General features: G+C 48.9%; 10 protein-coding genes across 10 annotated transcripts; 5 read left to right on the top strand and 5 right to left on the bottom strand.

Annotated features, from left to right (window-relative positions):
* Positions 1-10: 10 nt before the first annotated feature.
* On the top strand, positions 11-3,877 carry N7533_006591 (hybrid sensor histidine kinase/response regulator; the record flags this gene model as incomplete). Its single annotated transcript, XM_057103241.1, has 3 exons — positions 11-2,695; positions 2,766-3,585; positions 3,642-3,877. 3 exons carry the CDS (start codon positions 11-13, stop codon positions 3,875-3,877), a joined length of 3,741 nt encoding a protein of 1,246 aa, XP_056958198.1.
* Positions 3,878-4,428: 551 nt separating this feature from the next.
* N7533_006590 (uncharacterized protein) lies at positions 4,429-5,265 on the bottom strand (the record flags this gene model as incomplete). Its single annotated transcript, XM_057103240.1, has 2 exons — positions 4,429-4,747; positions 4,820-5,265. The coding sequence occupies 2 exons, from the start codon at positions 5,263-5,265 to the stop codon at positions 4,429-4,431; spliced, it is 765 nt and encodes a 254-aa protein (XP_056958197.1).
* Positions 5,266-6,152: 887 nt separating this feature from the next.
* On the bottom strand, positions 6,153-7,445 carry N7533_006589 (NO-inducible flavohemoprotein; the record flags this gene model as incomplete). Its single annotated transcript, XM_057103239.1, has 1 exon — positions 6,153-7,445. The coding sequence occupies one exon, from the start codon at positions 7,443-7,445 to the stop codon at positions 6,153-6,155; it is 1,293 nt and encodes a 430-aa protein (XP_056958196.1).
* A 1,318-nt stretch (positions 7,446-8,763) lies between these two features.
* N7533_006588 (MCT family MFS transporter) lies at positions 8,764-10,209 on the top strand (the record flags this gene model as incomplete). The annotated part of the gene is made up of 3 exons (XM_057103238.1): positions 8,764-8,981; positions 9,032-9,173; positions 9,256-10,209. Coding segments are annotated over 3 exons (1,314 nt in total), but the record flags the coding sequence as incomplete, so codon positions are not given.
* Positions 10,210-11,427: 1,218 nt separating this feature from the next.
* Positions 11,428-12,475, top strand: N7533_006587 (uncharacterized protein; the record flags this gene model as incomplete). Its single annotated transcript, XM_057103237.1, has 2 exons — positions 11,428-11,962; positions 12,030-12,475. 2 exons carry the CDS (start codon positions 11,428-11,430, stop codon positions 12,473-12,475), a joined length of 981 nt encoding a protein of 326 aa, XP_056958194.1.
* A 410-nt stretch (positions 12,476-12,885) lies between these two features.
* On the top strand, positions 12,886-13,773 carry N7533_006586 (sugar O-acetyltransferase; the record flags this gene model as incomplete). The annotated part of the gene is made up of 3 exons (XM_057103236.1): positions 12,886-12,986; positions 13,111-13,347; positions 13,413-13,773. 3 exons carry the CDS (start codon positions 12,886-12,888, stop codon positions 13,771-13,773), a joined length of 699 nt encoding a protein of 232 aa, XP_056958193.1.
* A 276-nt stretch (positions 13,774-14,049) lies between these two features.
* N7533_006585 (plasma-membrane proton-efflux P-type ATPase) lies at positions 14,050-16,876 on the bottom strand (the record flags this gene model as incomplete). The annotated part of the gene is made up of 2 exons (XM_057103235.1): positions 14,050-16,206; positions 16,265-16,876. The coding sequence occupies 2 exons, from the start codon at positions 16,874-16,876 to the stop codon at positions 14,050-14,052; spliced, it is 2,769 nt and encodes a 922-aa protein (XP_056958192.1).
* A 369-nt stretch (positions 16,877-17,245) lies between these two features.
* On the top strand, positions 17,246-19,212 carry N7533_006584 (uncharacterized protein; the record flags this gene model as incomplete). Its single annotated transcript, XM_057103234.1, has 8 exons — positions 17,246-17,276; positions 17,370-17,473; positions 17,526-17,788; positions 17,866-18,010; positions 18,062-18,099; positions 18,149-18,246; positions 18,304-18,710; positions 18,781-19,212. The coding sequence occupies 8 exons, from the start codon at positions 17,246-17,248 to the stop codon at positions 19,210-19,212; spliced, it is 1,518 nt and encodes a 505-aa protein (XP_056958191.1).
* Positions 19,213-19,273: 61 nt separating this feature from the next.
* Positions 19,274-20,184, bottom strand: N7533_006583 (putative extracellular SCP domain protein Pry1; the record flags this gene model as incomplete). The annotated part of the gene is made up of 2 exons (XM_057103233.1): positions 19,274-19,810; positions 19,873-20,184. 2 exons carry the CDS (start codon positions 20,182-20,184, stop codon positions 19,274-19,276), a joined length of 849 nt encoding a protein of 282 aa, XP_056958190.1.
* Positions 20,185-20,954: 770 nt separating this feature from the next.
* Positions 20,955-23,753, bottom strand: N7533_006582 (exocyst complex component Sec10 family protein; the record flags this gene model as incomplete). Its single annotated transcript, XM_057103232.1, has 3 exons — positions 20,955-21,225; positions 21,285-23,568; positions 23,639-23,753. The coding sequence occupies 3 exons, from the start codon at positions 23,751-23,753 to the stop codon at positions 20,955-20,957; spliced, it is 2,670 nt and encodes an 889-aa protein (XP_056958189.1).
* Between the last annotated feature and the right edge of the window lie 340 nt (positions 23,754-24,093).

Here is a 24,093-nt window from a genome sequence, read left to right as displayed (position 1 = left end):
TATTACCGTGATGTCTCGACCTAATCCACAACAAGAGAACCAGCACCAGACTGGGTTCAGTGCTTCGAGGCAGCGGGAGTTCTTCAGGTATGTCGTTTCCCGCGAGGTGTACTACTACCACCACCAGGATACAACTGCGCAACAATCCCCTGACGGCGCACGGGTTTGCTACAGATACCTACCACCGACTCATTTCCAATCAAGTGTCCTAAATCACGTTGGTCACGATACAAAAACAACCGATATTGTCGCACGATCGTCCATGGACGCTGTCCTGACAGCATTTGCCCAACTGGGAACTCTTCGATTGGATGCCAAACACGCCTTGATTTCGCTTTTCGGTCATAATGAGGAACATGTTCTGACAGAAGCGACTCGAACTCTCAGCCTACAGAACGACGCCGTTCACGTCGATGATGATGCACTATGGATCGGCAGTTGCACCGTATCATACGGTCGCAGCCTTTGCAAAGCTGTCCTCAACTCCTCGCAATTTACAGAAAATCCGACCCAATCGTTTGTTGTGCCGGATCTTGCGAAAGACGAGGATCTTTCAGGGCATCAAGATGTGGTCGGCTTTCCAAATTTTCGATTCTTGGCATGCAGTCCGATCGTCAGCCCAAAGGGATTCGTGATCGGTGCCTATACGGTCCTGGACGACAAGCCGCATGAACCACTCAGCGCCACACTGACAGCTTTCATGGCCGATATCTCACATACTGTCATGGATTACTTGGTCGCGACAAGGGCGAAATATCAACATACTCGGAGTGAGCGCATGATGGTTGGACTAGGGAGCTTCCTTGAAGGGAAAGGCAGTTTACGAAACACGTGGATTTCTGCGCATGAAGATATAACTTCGTTTCCAAAGGAGGAGCACCTGGAAGGCCATGTCAACCGGGAACAACAGGAAATGCAAACCTTGGATACTGTGGCTAATGGGCTATCGGCTGGTAATTCCACCCAACTTTTGCCCCATCGACGAAAGAATTTCAATATCTCTGGAAATCAAAAGGTTACAGCACAGATGGACCAAGGCCAGTCATCACTTGATCCAGAGCATAAATCACAATATCACTTTCACGAGCGACCGCGCCGTGAGCGTGGACATCGGGCTAAGACTGGTCGTAAAAGATCTGGGAATCGATCACCGAAAGCCGATTATGTGACTCAAGTACAGGGCACATTCTCACGTGCAGCCAATATCATTCGCGAGAGTATCGAAGTTGAGGCCACTGTGTTCTTCGATGCCCATTTTGCTTCCCAGGATGCTCTGGTAAATATGTCAGCGGATGATTCGGGGAGCAGTAGCGTTGGAGGCTTTTCCTCAAGCGATGAAGGTGGAAGCATTGGAATATCTTCCCCTAATGAAAGCCTTCCCAGTATGGAAAACGATGAAAAGGCAGGCCCTAGTGCAGTGAGTCCTTGCAAAATACTTGGGTTTGCAACTTCAGATCTATCCAGCATAAGCAATGAGTCCATGGGAGACCGGAAAATCTCCTTGTCTGAGAAATTTCTCGGTCACCTCCTACGCCGATACCCGCAGGGTAAAATCTTCAACTACGGCGAAGATGGGTCGATCTCGTCTGACGATACCAGCGATCATATAGTGACGCCGCTTGATCAGCGTATTGGCGGCCTACGATACAAGAGAACACGCATGACAATCCTGCGTCAAGATGCAGTGACACTATTGCAATTGGCACCTAATGCCCGAAGTATTATTTTCTCGCCCCTATGGGATTCGCATAAGGAGAGATGGTATTCAGGCTGTCTATCCTGGACAAAAACCGCCCATCGTGTTCTTACTTCGGACGACGAATTGGCATTCCTCTTTGCATTCGGAAATAGTGTCATGGCAGAAGTCCACCGACTTGGCGCGCTGCTTGCCGAACGAGCCAAGTCAAATCTCCTTGCAGGAATCAGCCATGAACTTCGGTCACCACTTCACGGAATCTTTGGCACCATAGATATCCTGAATGACACTCCTATGAATGCTTTGCAGCGGGGGCTTATGCATACCATCTCGTCATGTGCATTTACGCTTCTTGGTTCAATTGATCAGCTCTTGGAGTATGCCAGCATCAACGATGTTCGACCAAACCCTCGCGGGAAAGATCCCACCAAGCCTCTACCTGGACAAGATTTGCGCCGCAACAGTATTGACCAGAATTCTATTGTTCAATTGGACGCTGCTGTTGAAGATGCCATTGAGACCGTCTTTGCAGGCTATCACTCCATGAGAAAAAGAGAATCGGCCTCGTCTAACTCCGCTCACGCCCCTCTGGACATCTATACAAGAGTACGGGTTGTCCTCGACATTGAATCCACCCAGAATCTCAGATTCCTGACTCGACCCGGAGCGTGGCATGTAATCTTGACAAATATCTTTGGAAATGCCATGAAATTCACCCAAACGGGGCTCATCACAGTTTCCCTCAAAGCCGGTCCAGTGGCCATTTCCCATGATGGCCAGGTCAATAGCTCGACAATTACTTTGGGCATTGAAGACAGCGGTTGTGGCATGGACAAAGATTTCCTCGGGAATAAAGTTTTCTCGGCCTTTTCTCAGGAGGACACAATGTCTGCAGGCAATGGTCTGGGCCTGAACATCGTGCGCCGGATAGTATCTTCGCTGAACGGTGTAATTCGAATCACCTCCCAGAAGGGTCTTGGAACTCATGTTGTGATCACTGTTGGGCTTGACCATGCGCCGTACCCCCCCTCCACGCCCTCCAATTTCCCCCGCCTCCCCAAACAAACAGAATTTCCCTGAGCATATCAAAGACCTCGTTCATGGAAAAACTATTGGGATTCTGGTTCCAGGTTCTTCAGAAGGCGATATGGCTCTTGGTCCCTCATTGATGAAACTGTGCCAAGAGTGGTTTTCAATGAAAGCCGTTTTCATTGATTCCTTGCATACAAAACCCGTTCATTGCGATATCTTGATTTCCCTTCATGAATCCTTAGATATAGGGAATCACGAGATCTTGCCTTCTGTCTCCACTCCGAGGGAACAATACCCTTCACCCGTCATCATCATCTGCTCATCTCCGAGTACCGCACATACCATGTTTCTGGCCTCCCAGGAACGGAAGTATACTGGAATCCTTGAATTCATTAGCCAGCCATGCGGACCGCGCAAGTTGGCAAAAGCACTGGAAACATGCATCCAGCGACAGCAACACCGCAAACAGGAACCGAATACTTTCGAGACATCTTTCTCTCAAGCATTGTGTGCTGATTCAGCAGAGAAACCTATGGGAAATGCAATGAGCCAGCCAGTATTGACTCATACTGAACTTGGGCCTCTGACACCGGAAGTCCTCGAACGCTCTTCTCTCCTAACCTGCAGCCATTGTAACATTCGAGGTCATCTTCCACCACTCCACGAGTACTCTTCTCAAGAAACTGAAAATGGTTCATCGACGAGTATTCTACTTGTCGATGATAACGATATCAACATCAGACTTCTGGTAGCGTTCATGCAAAAGTTGAAATTTGACTACCTGATTGCGAGAAACGGCCAAGAAGCTCTGGACTCCTTCAAAGAAAACACCCATAAAATCCGTGTTATTCTGATGGGTAAGGCCTTAAGATCTCGATTAACCGAAATAGATTATGATCTAATCCTTTTGCAGATATCTCAATGCCTGTCATGGATGGAATTGAAGCTACACGAAGAATTCGCGAGCACGAGCAAACGCTGCAGTCTCAAGAGCGGGTGATGATAGTTGCACTAACAGGTGTTGCCCAAGCCGATGTGGAACGCGATGCGATAGGATCTGGAATGGATACATTCTTGACCAAACCTGTCCGATTGGATGTTCTAGGGCCAATGATCAGTCGAAGAATACACGAAGCGCACTTGATCTGAATAGCGATTTGGATGAATTAATTATGTACGAACAGATAAAAGGGAAAATGTGAACGACGCAATATCAAAGCTTTCGACTTATTCGATTTGTCCCAAGTTTATAGCAAACACATCCAGGGGCGTCATAGTAAATTTTTGGATATCTTCGAAATGAGGAGGCTCTCTCTCCGAAATTCAATCCAGGTGTGATTCAAGTTTCAGGTATTGTGACCCCCCTAGTTAAATTTAACGTGGACCATTCTGCAGTAGCCCTGGAGTACTCGGCGATTGTAATCCCCCCTACCTAGGTAGCCATCCGAGGGGCTTCGCCTGCGGTCTTGTGTGCGCTAGGGCAGGAAGCAGATATGTCATCGACTGAGGGCTAGGAAGTGGAAAAAAGGTATGTATTTGAAGTGTGACCTATCGCTATGCAGGAGAGGTTACAAGCAACCAAGTTAAGAAACCATTGCGCCGTGTCATTGCGTCGTCCAAACAAAGGGCTAGCCTCCGTCGGGTGAGTTGAAGGTGCAGCATGTAGTACGTCAGACCAAGCTATCAAGAAAAACTCCAGTCTATACTTCATGCGATGAGCGATCATGAATGTTGAGAATACCGTTTTCGTACTTGTTATCTTCTTCGCTCCGACGGTCTTCGCGGAGTAATGGTCGGTACTCTGGTTCGCTGTCCGAGTATACACCGTGGAGGTCTTGTGTGAATGTTGTGTGTTGTTGATCGTGGCTGTCTCTCCAGCTGAGATCTCCGACCGTGTTGACTTGGGCGGAGCGCGTGCATGACGGGCACGTGAAGTGAGTCGCGCCGATGTGATTCTTGATGCTGGGGAGGACGTAGCGGAAGAAGGAAGCTTTGGCAATGTTGTGGAAGTGAAGAATGCTAGAAGAAAGGGGAATCCAATCAGTATCGCAGTAAACTATGGCTGTTTCACATGGGATGGATTTGGCTTACCCAAGCACCAGGCAGGCCAAGTTGGAGTAGATCTGCGGAATCCCGGCAGCCAGTTTGTAGGTGTAGCCCCATTCTCTGATCTCGTGCTTCGCCAGAATATTCATGCCGCCGATGTAGGTTCCGATCAGAAGCGTGCCCATCGCAGTGTCGACGAGAATTTCTATGGGGAGGTGAGCGGCCTGTGGTTTTCGAGAGAATCGGCGCAAGTACAGGATGCCGAGAGCCGCGACGCCAGAGAGGGAGATCTGGTGAAGGATTTGATTAGCTGACAGTGCACGATCATGCGTATCATGAGGCTCAATGCGTACTAGGACAATCTGGAAGATGGTCTCAGGGGATTTGTGAGACTTGAAGATAGCGGCTAGGGCCAGTGGCCAGGCGCAAAAGGCGACGAGCACTTGCACCTTGCGGATAGTGTTCATGGAGCCTTGTGAAGACGAACACATGGTGTAGTCTAAGTGCTGTTGGGTGGAGGGGAGAGGGGAGAGGGGAGAGAGTGGTGAGTGGTACGAGTGGTGAGGTATGAAGTGTGAAGTTGTGAAGTTGCGGCTGCGCCTCGACGCGTGACCACTTTTTTTTATGTACGAACTACTACGGACGACCTTACTACATACAAACTCGGACTTCAATCGCCCCAATCGCCCGCCCCAATCGCCAAGATGGATTTACAAGGCCGCCTGCCCGAACAATCATTCTGCCTGTGGGGTTCGGCCCCATTGACGCGCCCTTCCCAAGGTTTATAGGGGGCTATCGAGGATCTTTACTGGGATTGGCTCAGCTGCGCCCACAAAAGGAGTCGGGGGCCGTTGAGCAACTGCAAAGCCACACGATGCTCACCAGGGTAGGAAGTACATTATCTATTTCTGGAATAACCTACAGCTAACGCTTAGAATTTATTCACAAACATCTAGCACGTGGGGGAAAACGTCGATTTATACAACGACCCCTCGAACATGACCAGTGCTTACTATGCCATATTTCCGACTCTGACCCACCTGGGAGCACTAAACCTTGGAAGGATTCAAATTCTCCAGGGCTCTCTCGCAAGGCTGTCCGAGTCTCCTGTTCAGACCCTGCCTGCGATCATGCGGAAGAATCTCTATATCACTCAGACACAGCCTTCCTCTGCTTGGGCACAGCCTCGCCAAACAAACAATGCAGTGTTGAACTGGCTGTATCCAATCGAGGCCCAATAATTACAAACGAGATGGATGCGACTGTTATTATTTGAGATGAGAGATCCGTGGCTCCCTTGGTGAATTCTGAAAATACTCGTTGCGTTGCTATCCATCATCTCAATAACAAAACGCAGACAACTTGAACAATACTACTACTAATCTGACGGGGATCCAAAAACTTCCATATGGATTCGATCCGAGGAAACACCCATTGACTCGAGACTCTTGCTCTGCGCCTTCATGAAGGGCTGTGGCCCACAAATATAGTAGTCGGCATCCGGAATGACGGCTTCTTCTCGGATCTTCGCCAGATCTACTCGACCAACATGGTCGTAGTCCACGCCCTGCTTATCGTGATCTGTGGTCTCCTCGTAGAAGACGATGCGACTGACAGACGGATGATCAGCAGTGATTAGGGCGAGATCCTGCTTCATGGCGTGGACGCGACCGTTTCTTGCGGCGTGGATGAAGATGACCTGTCGCGCTTGACCTTGTTGTTGGATGATAGTCTTCAACATCGACATCATCGGAGTCAGACCCACGCCACCGCTGATCAATACAGCTGGGGAAGTGGCATTGACATCGAGATAAAAGTCACCGAATGGCATGCTGACGTCTAGCTCGACGCCAACAGGAAGTGATTCGTGTAGTACATTCGAGATCCGACCGGCGGGTTTCGAGCCACTTGCGAATTCCTTCTTGACTGAAATCCGAAAGTGATCCTGGTTTGGCGAGTCTGATAGACTATATTGTCGAGGCTGATATGACCCCAGCTCAGGAACAAAGCATCGAACGCTGAGGAATTGACCAGGTTTGTAAGCTGGAAGGGCATCTTTGTCGACTGGAGTGAGATGGAAAGAGATGATCTCGTCGCTCTCTGACACCTTTTCAGAGATAAAGAATTTCCGCCATCCTTTCCATCCACCTGGGGTCTTCACACTTTGCTTATAGAGATTGCTTTCGAAATTGATGAAGATATCAGCGAGCTCTTGGTACGCCGCACCCCATGCATCAACTACCGGGGCAGTGACAGCTGGGCCCAGAACCTCCTTGATCGCAGCAAGGAGATGCTCGCCAACAATTGGATATTGATCGGCCGTGACACCTAGACTCGCGTGTTTATGACCAATGCGAGAAACAGCACCGGCGAGGGCCTCTGGGTGGTCAATGTTCACGGCATAGGCCCATACCGCATGAGCCAGGGCATTGGGCTGCTCCCCGGTCGCTTGATGGGCCGTATTGAATATATTCTTCAACTCAGGGTGGGCTTCAAGCATGCGCTTGTAAAAGAGGGTTGTGATTTCCACCCCATGCTGTTCAAGTGCGGGAATGGTCGACTTCACGATCTGCTTTTGTTCGGTGGTGAGCCATTGGCGCGATAGGCCGATGGGAAGTCTGCGAGTAAGTGTGGGGAGCACTGCGCGTCGGAGAGTTGTCCGGAGGAACATTGCAAGGGGTCTGCAATGATGCTAGAAATCGTTTTGGAGACAAGTTGGAAAGCTTATGTGCGTCAGAATGGACATCGGAGAGATTAAATATGAAGCCGGGGACGCCGGAGTCATCCAGACTCGTAACTGACTGGCCTGCATTATCGAACGAGAGTCAAAGTAGATTACTCATGTACAAATGTACCTGTTATCTCTCGGGCAAGTTAGAAATGAACGTGGTGCCATTGGGCATGGTGGCCCAGGTGGTAGGTACTAATGACATCCGGATGCGGGGATCCACCATCCAATCTTGACATCATCAACACCATTCTCCGCGTAAGTGCCACAATGTCATTGGAGGGAATATATACCCCCTGAAGGACATGAAGGGGAAGTACATTGGTGGTTATAAGAACGATGATCCATTCAACCACATCCATCGGCCCACTTCTTTGCAAGTCTACTACTAGTAGTACTAGTAGTAGCTTATTTCCTCCAGACCCCAGCACTCCCCAATAGGCATTCCCCAACCACTAAGAAATAGTATCTAGGCCAACCAAGAGGCGAATTGGTTAACAGCCAGCATTAATATCTAACCAAATAATGCTATGCGACTGCCCATCTAGTGTGGATGAGCAGGTTATCTCCTTGAAAGTGCCTTTCTCTTGTCAGCTCGGGCCCCGCTAGATAATACTATGTAAGGGGTATCTGCTAGTGCGGGGAGACTTGCAAGTGTATACTACTGTACATATGATCATAATAGTCTTTTGCTTTGACGACATTATTTCCCAACTGGTAGACTAATATCAACCTGAAGAAAACTTAAAAGCATCCCATCTCAACTTCATGAGGAAAAGAGCGCAATTCCGGAGTTAAAGGCACTTTGAGATCAATTCGAGGTGCCGCCTGGGCAATAGTAGGATAATACTCACTACTACAAGTAGTACTAGTTACTACTGGCGGGAATAGGTAACCTTCAAATTGGAAATAACCTTGGAAGTGGTGCAGCTTTTTATGGACTTTTCTATTCCAAGGGTCAACAAAACATGAATCTTGGAACCTGATTGATCGTTGAGCCGATATAGTATATTATTCAAGAGTACTAAATACTCAAACCGGGGCTATCTCTTTCGAGCTTGGAGTTATCATCTCGGTTTCGGACTCGAGTTCTCGGAGAATGCACTCCGGCCCGAGAACATCGGGGTTTCTACTTTAGGAATACCCCAGTTTGCCGATTTGCAACTATTCACAACGACATACTACTCTTAAATTTTGAACAAGTACTTATTTATTCCCGTCATTCTTATGTTTGATCTAATAGTTCACCACTGGCCGATAGTCCGTCCTTGAATCCCATTCCTATTGCTCTTGTTCTCAAACCACCTCAAATTCAAGCCATCGAATCGACATGGCTGATCTGGAGAACTCGAAAAATAGTGACGCCGAAGCCATCCCAGCAAAGCCAAAGCTTCTAGAAGGTAGCTTAAAAGGATGGCTAGCAGTTCTAGCATGTTGGTGCATCATGTTCAATACCTTTGGGTACATAAATGCTTTTGGGTACGCAGACGTTCAAAATGAGAATAACGTCCATGCTAACAACCCGCAAGGATTTACGAGTCATATTACAAAAGCACCTTCTTACAGGATCAAAGCGATTCAAATATTGCTTGGATTGGCTCGTTACAAGTTTTCTTCATGTTTTCTGGGGGGTTGGTATCTGGTCCTCTGATGGATCGATATGGCCCGAAGGTATGCGAATCGGGAAAAAAAAGAAACCAACTACATCAATTGCCTAGGAGGCTTTTCAATCATGGCTGATGAATATTTTTAGGTCATTATTATCCCGTGTTCCATACTCTTCATCGTATCTGTCATGCTTACGAGCCTGGGCACGGAGTATTATCACTTCATGCTCACACAAGGCGTTCTTGGGGGCGTAAGCAACGGGCTTACCTATACTCCGACAATCACTGCCGTGAACCAATACTTCTTTGAAAAGCGACCGCTTGCGATGGGAATTGCGTCCAGCGGGTCATCCTTGGCTGGCGTGATATTCCCAATTGCACTCAACCGCCTGTTGAATAACAGTGAGTTGGGATTTGGTTGGTCAGTTCGCATCCTGGGATTCTTGATGATGGTGCTCAGTATAATAGCCTGCGCATCTGTATCGTCGAATGTGACCAAGAGAACAGGTGGTCCGCTTCTTCTTTGGAAAGCGTGGAAGCAGCCGGCGTACACCCTGCAGATCACGGGGCTATTCTTGGTCGTTTGGGCTATGTTTATACCGTTTTTCTACATCCCAGGATACGCCCAGTCGATCTCAATCGATGTCAACATGTCTAACTATCTGATCGCCATTTTAAATGCTGGTTCCTTGATAGGTCGACTTGTCGGAGGCGTGGTGGCGAATCGCCTCGGGCAGTTCAACACATTAGCCGGGGCATCGATAATTTGCGGAATCCTGAATTTCTGCTGGCTGTCAATACACTCTCTTGGAGGCATGGTTGGATTCTCGGTGCTTTTGGGATTTTCCTCCGGAATTGTCATCGGGTTGTTCCCGGCTACGATAGCAATGACTGCCACAAAGACGAATGAGATTGGATCTTACCTCGGCATGGGTTTGGGGGTATTGAGCATCTCGGGGCTTACGGGGACACCGATTACGGGGGCCTTGATTCATAGATATGGGTCGTACGACCCGGCAATGATATTTGCTGGTGTATGCAGCATCGTGGGTGCGGTAATTATTGCTGGGGGACGGGTTTATTCCGTGCAAAGCAACTAGATGGAGGCGAGGCTAGCTTCACACAGAGATCAAATTTAATTTATACCACTAGAAGCTTTTTAGAGCCATTCGCTAACTGGTTTAACCGGGGGACTAGTGTGGTTAGAATTACAAGTGTCCATTTCTGTCTCGTGTTCCGGGGGGGGGGGACTAGGCAGCCTCGTTCGTGTTGGTTTGCGATTTGGGAAGAATAACCGAGTTCCACAAGATTCACACCTGTTACCATTTAGTGACTTACCAGTTATCAGTTACTAGTAGTTATACTTGGTAGCCTATGAAAGTAATAACAATTGAATGCATGGAAGGAATTCTTTGACCAGGGGAAATCCCTTATAGGGTGTTAGGGTTCCGAAGTTGACAACTTGAAGTTGACAGGACTTATACTTGTATCCACAATGTTGCTGCCTTGCCGTCTCTCGTGTTCAATTTGGGGCCAACTTTCTTTTTTCAAAATAAAAATAAAAATTAGGCAGCGATCTGCCTTCCAAGGTTCGGACCCTGACTCCACGTCCCCCTGTCGGCGGGGCCAACCATATTCGATTGATGACTCTTTAAGCTTTGATGGCCTGTCCGCATGAAAAGCTTGGCCCCTGATCTTTTTGGGTCCTCTTGGGTCCTCTTGGGTCCTCTTTACATACTCCTCAGGGCTATTTAGCCCCCTCCTCAAACCACAGCGGACCCAAAGAAAACATGGCTGAAGTTGACCCGCCCCTATCTAGCTGAATTGGGGATACTAACGGGCAAGGCGTGAGATTCTGGGTCATCCTGATATTTCTTTCCCTTTTTTTCCCTTTTTTCCCTTTTTTCTTCTCTTCTTCTCCCCTTCAAACAGCGTAGCGGGGCGCGCCTAGCCAGAAGAGTGGAGTGGAGTCTCTACCAGTCGACTAGGCAGTTACATACATTTACTTCTTTAAGAAAACGGACTATTCTCCCCTGAAACGCCTCCCCTTTGACTTCCTTCTTTCTCATATTGTAGAGCTGATCTTGAATCTTCAACCACGAGGCTCTGCACTGTATCGTGGTCTTCACTTTCGTTGTGGACCTCTTTTTCTCTCTTTCTTCGCACCTCTCCCTCTCTCTCTTTCTCTCTCGTTATGTGATATTCCCCTCGACTACTTTCTTCACTTCATTCTCTTATTTACTTCACTTTCGCACTCGTCATTCGCATTTATACGTTTTAATCTCTCACATTTTCATGAACTGAAAATACTCGCAATCATGTCTCTCATTCCTCGTTACCATTCGCCAATCAAGAACAAGCCTTTGGAGCCTATCTCGGTCCTGGCACCCTTCTCCGGTCTTATCATTTCGATCGCCTTGGTCGTCTTCTTCTTAATACGTTGGTACATTCTGGAAGGGTTCCTGATCAAATGGATATATGGATCAACCTACACGGAGCTCAACGAAGTCAATCGTCGTGGCTTCATCAATCACCATATCGCCGGTGCCACCAAACTGGTCATCCTGATCCTGGCAGTTCACCCATTCATCAATGTCACTTTCCTTGAAGCAACATTTGCTACGCCTTTCGCACCGGGATCCGTTGTCACCATGGGGGATATGTTGATCATTGTGGCCCAGGGTCTCATTGGCATGTACATCTTCGAACTGATCTACCGTGCTAAACTGTCCCCCGTCGCGGTGATGCACCATGTCGGTACAATCCTAATCGGACAATCCGCCATTGCGATCAGCTTGAGGTTGGATCGGGAGCCAGATGCCGATATAGAGTTTATTCTGTGCACAGTCTGGGGTATGTCCTGTTGTTCATTGCAATATCTTGTCGACCAAAGCGCTAATTATCACTTCTCTCACATTAGGGGCTTTCGATATAGTGTCCGAATTCTTTCCCCATATCGCAATCATTCTCTACCGCGTCTACCCCAATCGTCACCACTTCCTCAGCAAAGTCTTCATCTTCTCCTGCTTCTCGACAGCCACGGGTACATTCTGCGAGACTGTCGTGGCCATGTGGCTGTTTGGCAGTCTATGGGACCGCTGGCAGATTGCCTTTAAGGTGGCCACTCCCATTCTCCACCTTGCTTTTTCTGCAACCCAGATTCACGGTAGTTTAGTGTTCTGGAAAATGTACAAGAATCAAAAGAAACTTGAGCAGGAAGCAATCGAGTGCCCTCAAGCGAAAGAGGAAGAAACTATCGGTGTTGCTCTGGTTCGTTCTGCCGGTACCGATGAGACAGCTGTTCACTCAACCTCCACGCTTGTCGTCGAAGAGAAGCCCAAGTGTCCCTCTTACCGAGAGAACTAGTCGTTCGTTCTTTAAGCGACATATATATCATGCATTCACTGGGTTTTCTTTCGGTCATTCGTTCTTTTACACTCGGTGTTTATTAGCAGCCGGCGTCATACATACATGCGGGTTCGGACTGGATCTACAATTTCATTTTCATTTTCATTTTTAACCTATTCCTAATTGACCTTTTGTACAAAAAAAAAACTTGTCAATACAACTCAATGATTATGTCTTAAAAAAGAGTGTGTTCTCTAATCACGGACTGCACCGCCATTTTCTTGGCCCGCAATTTGCCCGACTTCATTTCCATCAACATTACACATCACCCCTCTCGTCTCTCGTTTCTCGCCTCTCGTCGCTACAATACCTCAAATATCATACCGTTTTGCCACTCTCACCCATTTCAACCAACGCTGCTCTGGATAATGGCTTCGATTGAGAAACGCGAAGACATGATCTCCATCGCCCGGGACTTGTCTGGTGCCCCCATGTGCGACGACTACGAGAAGATGATATCCGGCATGGTGTGCGTTCCTCTGCTTTTCAATCTATAGAAAGAGAAATAATTCACCCCAAACTCTCCCTCGTTTCACATACCCCTGTCGTGAATTCCGAATCATTAGGCAGACATATCGGCTAACCTGACCAAGATACAACCCGACTCTACCCCGCCTTGTGGAGGCGCGGCATCAATGTCGCATTCTCACCAACGATTACAACAATTTCGATCCACGGACCGTCCCAGCGGAGAAAATCCAAGCCGTTCGATTCGAGTTACTGCGGAAACTTGTCGGTCGCGTGGGCGAGGGGACTTTTGTTGAGCCGCCTTTTCGTCCGGATTATGGGTGCAATGTTGTCATTGGCCGGGATTGTTTTATCAATTGGAAGTGAGTGCTTTACCGTGACATTCGGCCATGGGATTTCGTCTTCCAAGGTTCTGACGGGAATATAGCATGACGATCCTGGATACCTCGTTGGTGATTATTGGCGATCGGGTCCAGATCGCTAGTGATGTGGGCATATACTCTGCAACACATGAGACTAGCGTGTTGTCCAGACGGAAATTCGTGGAGTACGGACACCCGATCGTCATTGGTGATGATTGCTGGATAGGTGGGAGTGTGGTCATCCTTCCTGGTGTGACGATTGGTGAAGGCTGCACCATTGGTGCTGGATCTGTAGTCACCAAGGACATTCCTCCCTTCTCCGTGGCAGTGGGGAATCCCTGCAAAGTCCGAAAAACTATCCAGTCTGCAGAGGAGGAGGAGAAGGATCCAAATAATCCTTATAGAAATATGTCCCGTGAGCTGTGAAAGTGAAGCCGAAGAGCAATATTATTGCTTATTCCAAAGGATAAGCTAGACAATGTCTCGTATGCATAGAAGCACTAGAGCTCCACACTGCAGATATCATCGAAGTCGTGATGCAGATCAATTAAAATACAAACCGAGTGACGTGAATTCAGGTTCTCGTTTCCGATTGAGAGCATTGAATTGAACTTATTGATTGAACTAAGCATGTCAAACTTAAGTGGTGGTTGTCGACTAGAGAATAATGATAATGCCATAATTACCCTTCAATCCCAACCTTCATGGCGCCTTTTCCTTCTCCTCGTGCTGCCAAGAAACTCGTTGCAATGATACCATGAAATCCTCCCACGACCTCTCGCGGTGTCGACTCCCGGGCAGGCGACCGTGCATGAGATTGTCAAACGTTTCCGATTTTTGTAGAGATGTATACACCAGGCTGCAGATGAGAGTCACACCGAGCGAGAAGACGTATACACGAATGACAGCGATCACGTGGGTGTTTTTGTTGACAAAGGCGCCGAATACAACCATCACTGTGGCGGTGATGTCGACTGCGAGCACCGCACCTACTAATTGATATGATGGTCTGCTACCCCAATCCCAGAAATTTCCGTTGACCCGGGTGATGAAAATCAGCCAGTTCTGCGTCAGCGCAATCTCGAGAAACAGAATTGGATCACGAGCTCCGTAGTTCTGAACAACACCTCCATCCTCGCCACGAACGATCATGGTGCCGAAAGCAGTCCAGGATCCCGCAGCCAAAACTCCACCTAGAATGACGGCAATGCCCCACAGCTTCGGTTGGTTCCATTTGACAGGTTCAGGGGCATAAGGAGCGTTATCATACGCGATAGCCAATGTGGCAATGTCGGCGAATATGGCGAGCAAAACCACCAGGCGCAGATCCAGCACTTCGTTCCTGGTCACGATCCACAACCCGAAGAACCACATCAGATGTTGAGAAAGCGCAATGCGATAGATCACATATGCGTACATGCGGTGGAAGATTTGACGGGATGTCTTCAGTGCATCAATGATCGCGGAAAGACCTGGAGCAACAAATACAATATCGGCGGCAGATCGAGCGGCATCCGAGGCGCCTTCGACGGCAATGCCAGTATCTGCCTGCTTCAGAGATGGAGCATCATTGACGCCGTCGCCAGTCATGGCCACTAGGTACCCTCTGCTTTGGAGAATCTGCACAACACGGAATTTGTGTTGAGGGTAGACCTCCGCAAATCCATCGGCGTTTTCAACAAAATCATTGACCTCCGAGCCGGACATCTCGCCCGCGCCGGTGACTCCGAGACGTTCTGCATTGTAAATATTGGAGCCAAGACCAAGCTGTCGCGCTGTTTCTTTTGCGATTCCCACGGCATCGCCTGTCAGCATTTTGATCTGAAGCCCAAGTCTCTTCGCCTCTCGAACAGTGTTTGCAGTGTCATGACGAGGGGGATCATAGCAAGGCATGATGCCGAGAATCTCCCATTGTTCGGATCCACGTTTGCGAGCAACCCCAAGTGCTCGAAATCCGCGATCTGCAAATTCTGCAACTTTGGCGAGGTAAGCAGATTCCACGTTTTCAGGAATCGGATGGTCCTCCTTGACTGTTTGCAGAACCTGAATCGGGGCCCCTTTGACACAGATCATCCTTTCGCCCTCCCGGGATTCAACAACTGCAGTGACCTTCTTCGAGACAGGGTCAAATGGATGGAATTCCAGCACGTGGAATGTTGGTAGGATTTTCTTTGCCAGCGGGTACCGGTTCAGACTCTTGATGAACACGCGATCGATGGCATCGATGCCGGTCTTTTTGCGGGTGGCAGCCAGGCAAGCCGCCACCATCAGCTCGTCGCCAGTGATTCCAGGGCTCGTGAATGGATCACCCAACTTGAGACGATTGCGGGTGAGGGTACCAGTCTTGTCGGAGCACAAAATCTCGACACCTGCCAAGGACTCGATGGCCGACAGCTTCTGAACAATGGCACACTTATTTGCTAAGTAGGATGCGCCGACCGCCATGGTGGTCGTGACGACTGCTGGGAGGCCAACCGGCACTCCAACGATGGTGATGGCTAGAGTAAATTCCAAAATGTCGATAATGGGATCCGAGCGATAATATGCCGAGATCCAGACGATGAACAAGGTTAGAGAGACGAGAACCAAAAGCACCATGCTGATTCCATTGAGAACCAGAGTGAAGTGTCCCACGCCATTGGCCTGGTTCACCAAGCCGGCTGCCTTTCCCACAAAGGTCTTGTCGCCTGTCTTGGTAACAACCAAAGCAGCCTCTCCACGCTTGACTGCTGAAGATGCCCAGACCTTTTCTCCGGTAGTTTTGTCCACTGCAAGCGATTCCCCTGTGATAGAGGATTGATCGATCTGTAAATGGGAAGTGGTGGAAACGATGAAGCCATCTGCGGCGACAATTGTACCCTGAGTATTAGTCTGTCAGTAATACATCCAATGCTGCTTTTGCAATGGGTAAAATTACATCGTCAACCAAGATCACATCCCCTGGCACGACTTCCTCAGCCCTGATCTCGAACTTTTGTCCATTTCGGATGACGGTGGCTTTCAGAGCGAGTGTTTCTTTCAGGCTGTCGACAATGTTCCCAGCATGGTATTCCTGGACGAATCCGACACACGCGTTCAATAACAGGAGACCCAAAATAACACCGAAGTCGATCCAGTCTTGTAGTCCGGCGGCTAGGATGGCTGCAACCTCCATGACAAACTGAACGGGACCCACAAATAAGCCCAGGAATTTCCAAAAGTGACGCTTCTTGTGTTCCTTCATGCGATTCCAGCCGTGCTTGCGACGTGCCGCCAAGACTTCGGCATCTGTCAAGCCGCGGTCAGGGTCAGTGTCGTATGGGCATGGAGCTGTAGTATCATCATCTTTGAAAGTTTCGGTTCCGTTATATAAGCTCAGGACATCCGGCTCCTTTTCTCCCCCATCCTGCTCTTCGAGTTCTTTTATCAAAAGTTCAAGACTTTCTGCATCTGCGTCTTTAGATCGACCAGCGATCTGTTTTTCCCGGGTTATGACATCCTGAGGATCGCTCGCGAGGGAGACATTGGTGGATTCGAAATGGTGCGCCATTTTATAACATATTCCAAACAAGGATATAAAGTCGAATAAAGTGATTGAGTTGAAGGGGAAATGAAATGGAAGCGATGTTAAAGAGACGAATGTGAGGGTGTAGGTGGGGGTGTAGGAGGAAGAGTGTGGAAAGTGGGAGAATGGGGTAATGAAGGAAGATCAAGTTACCGCAGGGTGGTCAGTGACCGCAGGTGATTGCAGGTAAACATAAAAGGGAAGGAAGGTGCGACCTGTTACTATTGTATACTTCCATTTTGGGCGTTTATCGCCTCAGGCAGGAATATGACTAATCAGGCCAACGTCACTGTCGTTCATTGCCGCGATTATTCCAAGATATCTCTGACAAAGGAGATAGATCACTGGACAGAGATGAACCGAGATATTCCGGGTTTCTATTACGGTGAGTGCTCTTAGTCGCCTCGCTCACTGTGTACATCCTACAGTGGCGGTGTCGATGAAACCATCTCTATTCCGACTAACCAGTTGTCGACAGATGCCGAGAAGAAAAAGTATTTCCAGATCCAGGCCAATCATGTCGCTACACCAGGGGCACAATACTCCAAGGACTCTGTCAAGAGGAAGCGCAATGACCAAGTGGTGAGCTCCATTCAGCCATGAGCGACAGCCTCAGTGCTAACGCCCCCGCCAGAAACACCACAAACGCGTTCAGCTGAACCAGCGAATAGCGAAGGAGAAAGTCCGCAAATCTCGCTTTCTAAACCACCCACTAATCAGTAATGAGAGAGAAATCGGCTCTCGTCTCCTTCCGCCTGTTCTTCAACAGGAGAGGCAAGCTCGCATCTATGTCAGTCAATTTAACCGGAAAACGTTGCACCGATTTGAGCCTTGGCCAGATTATTCAATCAAACAAGTCCTGCGAAATCCGCGATCTGGGATCTTGATCGCAAGTGAGTAATACTTCTAGGTTGAACTGAGTGCTCCCAATTTTTAACCCTCTCTGTGAAACAGGTGGCCATCGCGGCGGCGAGTCCTCGGTATCGTGAGTCTCATTCTTCTCCTCATAATTCGATGCCTTTTCTAACTACAAAAAGGGTTTGCTTTCCAGACTTTGAGGAAAGAAAATGGACATATAATCGCACGATGGAGCGAGTCCTCTTAAAGGAGGCATACCGGGTTTGTCTTTGTCTACAATAAAAATGCGTCAACTGCTCACAATGGCTTTAGCTATCCTCGATCTCATTAAGCCACACAGGCTATCTCTTGTACGGCAAGAATTTCCCGTACATTCTCGGCTTGACTGACGACTTCCAGGGCCACGATGGATAGCGGCCCGGAAGGTGACTCCTTTCTGTCGCCGCGAATGCTCCCTGGGCCAGATGACCAAGGAGATTATCAATGGCCCTCTTTCTGTAAGTCTATACTCTCCATGAAATCATCTCCGAAGCCCAAAGCTGATTCAACTTCAGTTTCTCATCCCATCCGCATCAGAACAACTCCTTCACTCTGGTGCTCTGCCGCTTGCCCAATCGGAGATAAAGCCCTCTTCGCCGTCGGGACCTCAAACGGCCTACATACACTCGAAGGCTTTGGCAGTCATTGGACGGTGTCGCAAAAGCCGTTTCCAAGTGATGGTCATTCCCGAAAGCATGGAAACCAACAAGGGTTCCGCGAGCACGGCAACTCATCCCATGCCAGCGTCAGCGCGGTAGAGTGGCTCAATCCAGATGTTATCGCATCTGGAATGCGCAATTCCAGCATTTTTCTACATGACCTCCGTAGTGGAGGCAGCGCAGCACGATTGCAGTATCCGCACTCGGTTACAAAAATCCGCAAGGTCGATCCATATCGAATCTTGGCCTCAGGGTACAACTCTGTAAGACTTTTCAACATAAAACTCTCATTTTTGGATCCAATATCTTGGGTAAATTCTAACTTCGTCTCAGCTACAAATGTTCGATATCCGATTTGCACCGAATGGTCTTCAACACAAGCCAAAACCGACTTCACGTTCGCACACCTCCACACGCCCCTACATAACCTTCCCAGAATATTCCCCCGACATCATCTCAGATTTCGATGTGAGCCCGGAGTTAGGTCTTCTAGCTAGTGGTATTTACCCCTCCCCCAGCCCGATCTGGCCTTATAGTAAGGTTCTAATACGTGGATTCATCTCAGCCTCGGACGACCGAAAAATCCAGCTTTTCTCGTTGCAAACCGGTGAGCTGGTTCCATCGCCATTATCCCAATACCAATACTCTCAGCCCATCAACTGCGTGTCGTTTGAGAGTGGCGAAGGGGATGTTGGTATGGGTGGGCCTCACACGCCGACTTTATTGATATCTTCGAAAGCGACGGTCGATCAGTGGGTCTGGTGATCAAATCTTCTTCGAAATAACATCCACCTTGTTTTCGCCAAGGCTGCCTTTGCTCTTTGCGTCATGTATATAAGTTCATACCAACAGCCACTGTAACTAGCGACAATATCGCCAAGCAAAGTTGTGACTCTGTCGCTAACTTCATAGACGCACCTCCAGTCGGCTGACTCGTGGAGGCAGTGGTCGTTGCCGAACTTGTTTGCGATGAGCTACCCTCCTTCACATTCAGCTTGAAGTACTTGTCGTGCATCCCGACTACGTTGCCTGCCGGTGAATATTCGCACACGACGTACCACCCCTGAGCTCGTGTACTGCCGTCTGGCTCTCTAGCAATGAGATAGCTCTCGCCACGTTCAATGTCTTTATCATCCTCGATATTGTCTCGCTTTCCATCTTTATTGCGGGATAAGCCGCAGTTGATAGCGGCACATCCCACCTCGGTCGTAGTTCTCCACACAAGCTGCGTAAAATGGCCCGTAGCTTCTGTGAAACCGGTCGGCTTATCGAAATTGTACATGTCGCGCTCGTTACCCCATGCCTCCACGGCCGCAGATGCGTTCGGATATCCGAAAGCAAGATTCTCGCCGTACGGTCCGTCCTGTATCGCGGCTGTTAGGATGTGATTTGTTCTCCTCGGATGACTGTTTCACATATACATACAGAATGTTTCCAAATACAACTCTCTGCCCATTTTTGGGCATATCCCGTTAATGTTTTATTCCAAGCTAAAGGAGAAGCATCGTGTGTACGGCGATACTCGTTGGTGACCTTCAACACCGTATCCTTGAAATTATCGACTGAGGTATAAGATGCTGGGGTTGGGACAGTGGGTGTCGCATAGACGGTTTTCACTGCTTCCACAGTAGTCTTGGTTGTGATGTAGACTGTCTCCTGGGCGCCGACGGCCAGCATCAAGCTGACGATGGTTACCAGAAAGAGACAGGATGTGAGCGTGCGGGAAAAGGTGGACATCGTCGCGACGATGAACGATGGAAAGTTTTTTTCTTCGTTAAAAAGATGGAAAGTTATCTGTAGCTGGTTGATCGCTGCATGGCTTCTGGTGAGTAAAAGGTGTAAATGATGCGACAGAATAGAATAAAGGGTCTTTGTCGAGTTTCAAAATGAGCGCGTGTCAGGTTACAGATCCGGAATCGGGCCATGGTCGGGGCCTGACTTGGAAATGCATACCATGGATATCCAAGGTACCTTCAAAGATCTTGCGATTGTGGAAACCATGGAACCCGGAGATCCAGAGGTACATGCCAGTGTACTCCGTGTATGTGCTGTTTGAAGATGGGGTGGGATGGGCGCCACCAATCGATTCTGCGACCGACCCTGGCCCTATTACTGAAGAAGGGCATATCGACAAGACTGGCGAATAGACTTAACGCTTTGAACTGTTCATCTGAACCTCTCTGACCGTTTGGTGGATCGGGGGTTGATGATCGTTTCAAGGGTGAAGCACTCGCGTTCCACTAGCCGCCGTTGACGTCAGCCACAGCCAAATGGGCAGTACTAGTAACAATTCAAGTTGTCTTGACAGTAGCTATACCTTATAGTACCTAGATAGATATCTTCCATGGCTGCTGTCCAGTGTCCATTGCTTCATGTCATGTACTAGTGGCAACCAATTTTATGAAGACAAAGTGATATGGCCCAGTATCTAGGTCGGCATTTGGATTCCTCTAGTTCGATTATAAAATATCTGCGTCTATACATTCATTTGTGCAAGTTGAAGTATGTTACATAACACTACACCCTATCCCATACATAGCTCGTTCTACATCACGTTTAACCTGGTACCAATCGGCTCGGCGTTCCGCGAACTCGTAGACTTCCTCCACGCGCCAGATTCCGTGGAAACGGTCGGCGTCGGCGATGACGGTTGCCAGTTCCTTCGCGTCGGATGGATCAATGAGATAGATCTGGGCAAGCTCTCGGAATGCCTTGAAATAGAGGAGGAGTTCGCTGTTCCGTAAGGTCTGAACGAACTTGAAATAGTGGTTCATGTCGCTAGAAACGAATCAGTAAGACGATGCGCAGAAAACCAATTCTGATCATTTGAAACATACCTAATGAGCTTCAAAGAACCCTCGACGCTGATTCGTTGGCGCTTGAGATGCTTGCACAAAGCCGTGAACAAGCGCAATCCGACTTCCTGGTTGAAGACATCCAGTGTGCTCTTGTCGGTACTTCCAATCAGCATCTGCGTGTGTGAAGAAACCACGTCCACGATCGATGAGGCCGCTGGGCTAATACTGATGTCCATGGTCTGTCGGTGAGGGTCCGCAGAGACACCAGGGTTAAAATCTGTGGCCATTTGTCGTGTAGCAAGAATGTAGTCCACTTCCTCCATCAAGACATCAATGCCCTTGTTGAGCCCAGCTGCTACCCGCTCGTCCAACATCTGTTCAAACCTCTTCTTCTCTTTGTTCGCTGGATCCAAGAAGTCATTGCGATCAGTGAGACTTGTACCGATCAGTTCCTGCTCATAGAATACATCCACCATCTGCAGGATCAGATCACCCACGTTGACCAACTCCAGAAAGGTCACTAGCGGCTCGACTCCCGATTGATCACGCTCCTCGTGTTCACGTGGCCTGTAGTTGGACAAATGGTCTACAGCCTTGTCAAACCCGATGATCACATGCCCATGACCCAATATACGTAGCAGCGCCACGAAGATTGCTTGACATTGCCTCTTCGCAGCTGCGCCGAATTCCCCGCCCAGTCGTACAAACTGCGCGGCTCTCTCCAGGCTCGATTTAGCCGAGTGGACGAGACCCAATGCAATCTCGATACTGAACAAAGATCGAATGCCCTCCATTTTTGACTTCATAATGGCTGCCTTGGCTGCGAGCTCTGTGGTTGGAACTTCTTCCACTGGCATCGGCGTGGGCGATGAAATTGTGGAGAATCGATTTGGACTCTTTGGCGCCGTGATAGTATTATTTTCTTCGGAATCGGATTTCGGTTCTTCGGTGGTTTTTGAAAAACTGGGTAGAATATTGACAGGCATCATGATCACTTTCTTGAATGAAGTCAGGAAATCCCGCTTATCGGCTTGACGATTGATATTAGACATCAAAAATGATTCAGTCGAGGCTGCTTGTTCAGATAGTTGACGATCCCAGTCTGTTACAGTGGCCTCGGATCGCTTTCGGAAGAAGTCGAGCTCTTCTGCCAGATAAAGATCGATGTGTGGTTCATAAATCCTGGCAACCACCGTGTCCAAGTAGTGGTCGAAATTCTCGCCCGAGTTGCGAATTGGCAGCAAGGACTCGGATAAATTCATGCATTGTATGAAGGTAATGGAAATTGCCGTCAAATAGGACTCCATGTTGGTCCGGTGCAGTTCATCAAAGATCGCTGTCAAGAAGGGGTATAGAACGTCTTGTCCAACCTTCTCCATAAATCGTCGAGCAACATCTAGCTCAGGAGGGAATACCCGGTTCATGATGGAAATTTCCTCGTTGTATCCGACGCTCAACCGAGTAAAGAAAGCTTGCGTGTGTTGTAGTTTGACTTCCCCGGTCGATCCATCAATGCAGTCTGCAAGGGTACCCAGCTCGGACTTCCGTGTCACCAAGTGGTTATGATGTATGAAGAGCTCTACGGCGGACTGACCACCGTTGAGAATCCACAAAATGTTAGCATACTTCCGCATGACCCCATCTATATCCTCCTTTTCATATCCATTGCGAAATTCATTCAATGCAGCGGTTTCAAACATGGAGATCGTCCTCTCGAGGCGTTCTCCTCGTTCTTCCCACCCGTTGGTCATATCGGATTTCGCAAATGCCAGCAGTTGCGATAGTATTTTAGCTTGTGCCTGTGGATCTTTGTATTTTGTGAAAACCAAGGTCTCAGTCGAAGGACCATTCGCTCCAATGTCGTTGTAAAAGGGCGCCAAAGCGGCATGGATCTTGCCATACTCCTGGCGAGCCTCTCCTCGAATCGATTTGGCATTTCTTATGACCGACAGAACGGGATCCTCATCATCCAACTCCAGTATGTCGGTCTGCGGTGCGGCCTTTCCCAATTCAATCTTGTCGAAGCCGTCTGACAACTCATTCGGGGTGGTGATGGGGGGAATCTTCTCTAGTGCAATCGTGGGAATCGCACTCCTGACTTCTTCCGGCATCTCTTTCTGTTTGGCAGTTTCCAAATCCGCCACGGTCCCAAAAACCGATTCGGCATGTTTCCGCGCATCCGTCTCGTCCCAACATCCAATTCGCTTTAGCTTTTGTACCCATCGGGTGTCGTCATAGGCCATTTCGTGGAGGAGTCTGCAGGAGCGCGCTGCTTGGATGAGTTCTAACGGATCAAGGTATTCGATAATTGACGACATGATCTCTAGGTATTGTCAGTCCATGGTTCTCGCGAGCTAAGAAGGGCTGGGCTGGGCTGGGCTGGTGTGACGCACCGGCTGGTAGTGAACCCCGAGAGATATCTTCCATTGACGCCATGCGTAGTGAAGCCAGCACATCTCTGCGCGGCGGTCGAGCTGGCGCCAACCCTTTCTTCCCATTTGGCGGCATTTTGGGATTGTGGAATCTTCATCGGGCAGTTCAAGTTCCAGCTGTGTTGTGTCTGCGGGGGGAGTAGCTGGCCGGTGTGGGGGCGAGGGTTGAGGTCACTCAGCTCGCGCAATCTCGCCAAGCCCTGGAGGCTGGATAGGTCGCAAAGCCAGACGAGTGAGAGGCGACAAGCCGGTAGTGAAGAGGGTTGAGCAACACTAGTAACTCAACGGCCTCCAAGCACATTCTAGTAAGGACCTGAGATTGAATGATCTCCGCGATCAGCCAGGGTCCGCACACACCGCCTTGGCAGAATCGGCTGTCAACAGAACAATACTACTAGTACTACTATCATAGTAGT

This window comes from Penicillium manginii, assembly GCF_028828005.1.
Source record: "Penicillium manginii strain IBT 31320 chromosome Unknown utg000005l:1.0-5665137.0:1.0-5668048.0, whole genome shotgun sequence".
Taxonomy (NCBI): domain Eukaryota; kingdom Fungi; phylum Ascomycota; class Eurotiomycetes; order Eurotiales; family Aspergillaceae; genus Penicillium; species Penicillium manginii.
The sequence above is the reverse complement of the archived record's forward strand: the minus strand, read 5'-3'. Positions and strand labels throughout refer to the sequence as shown.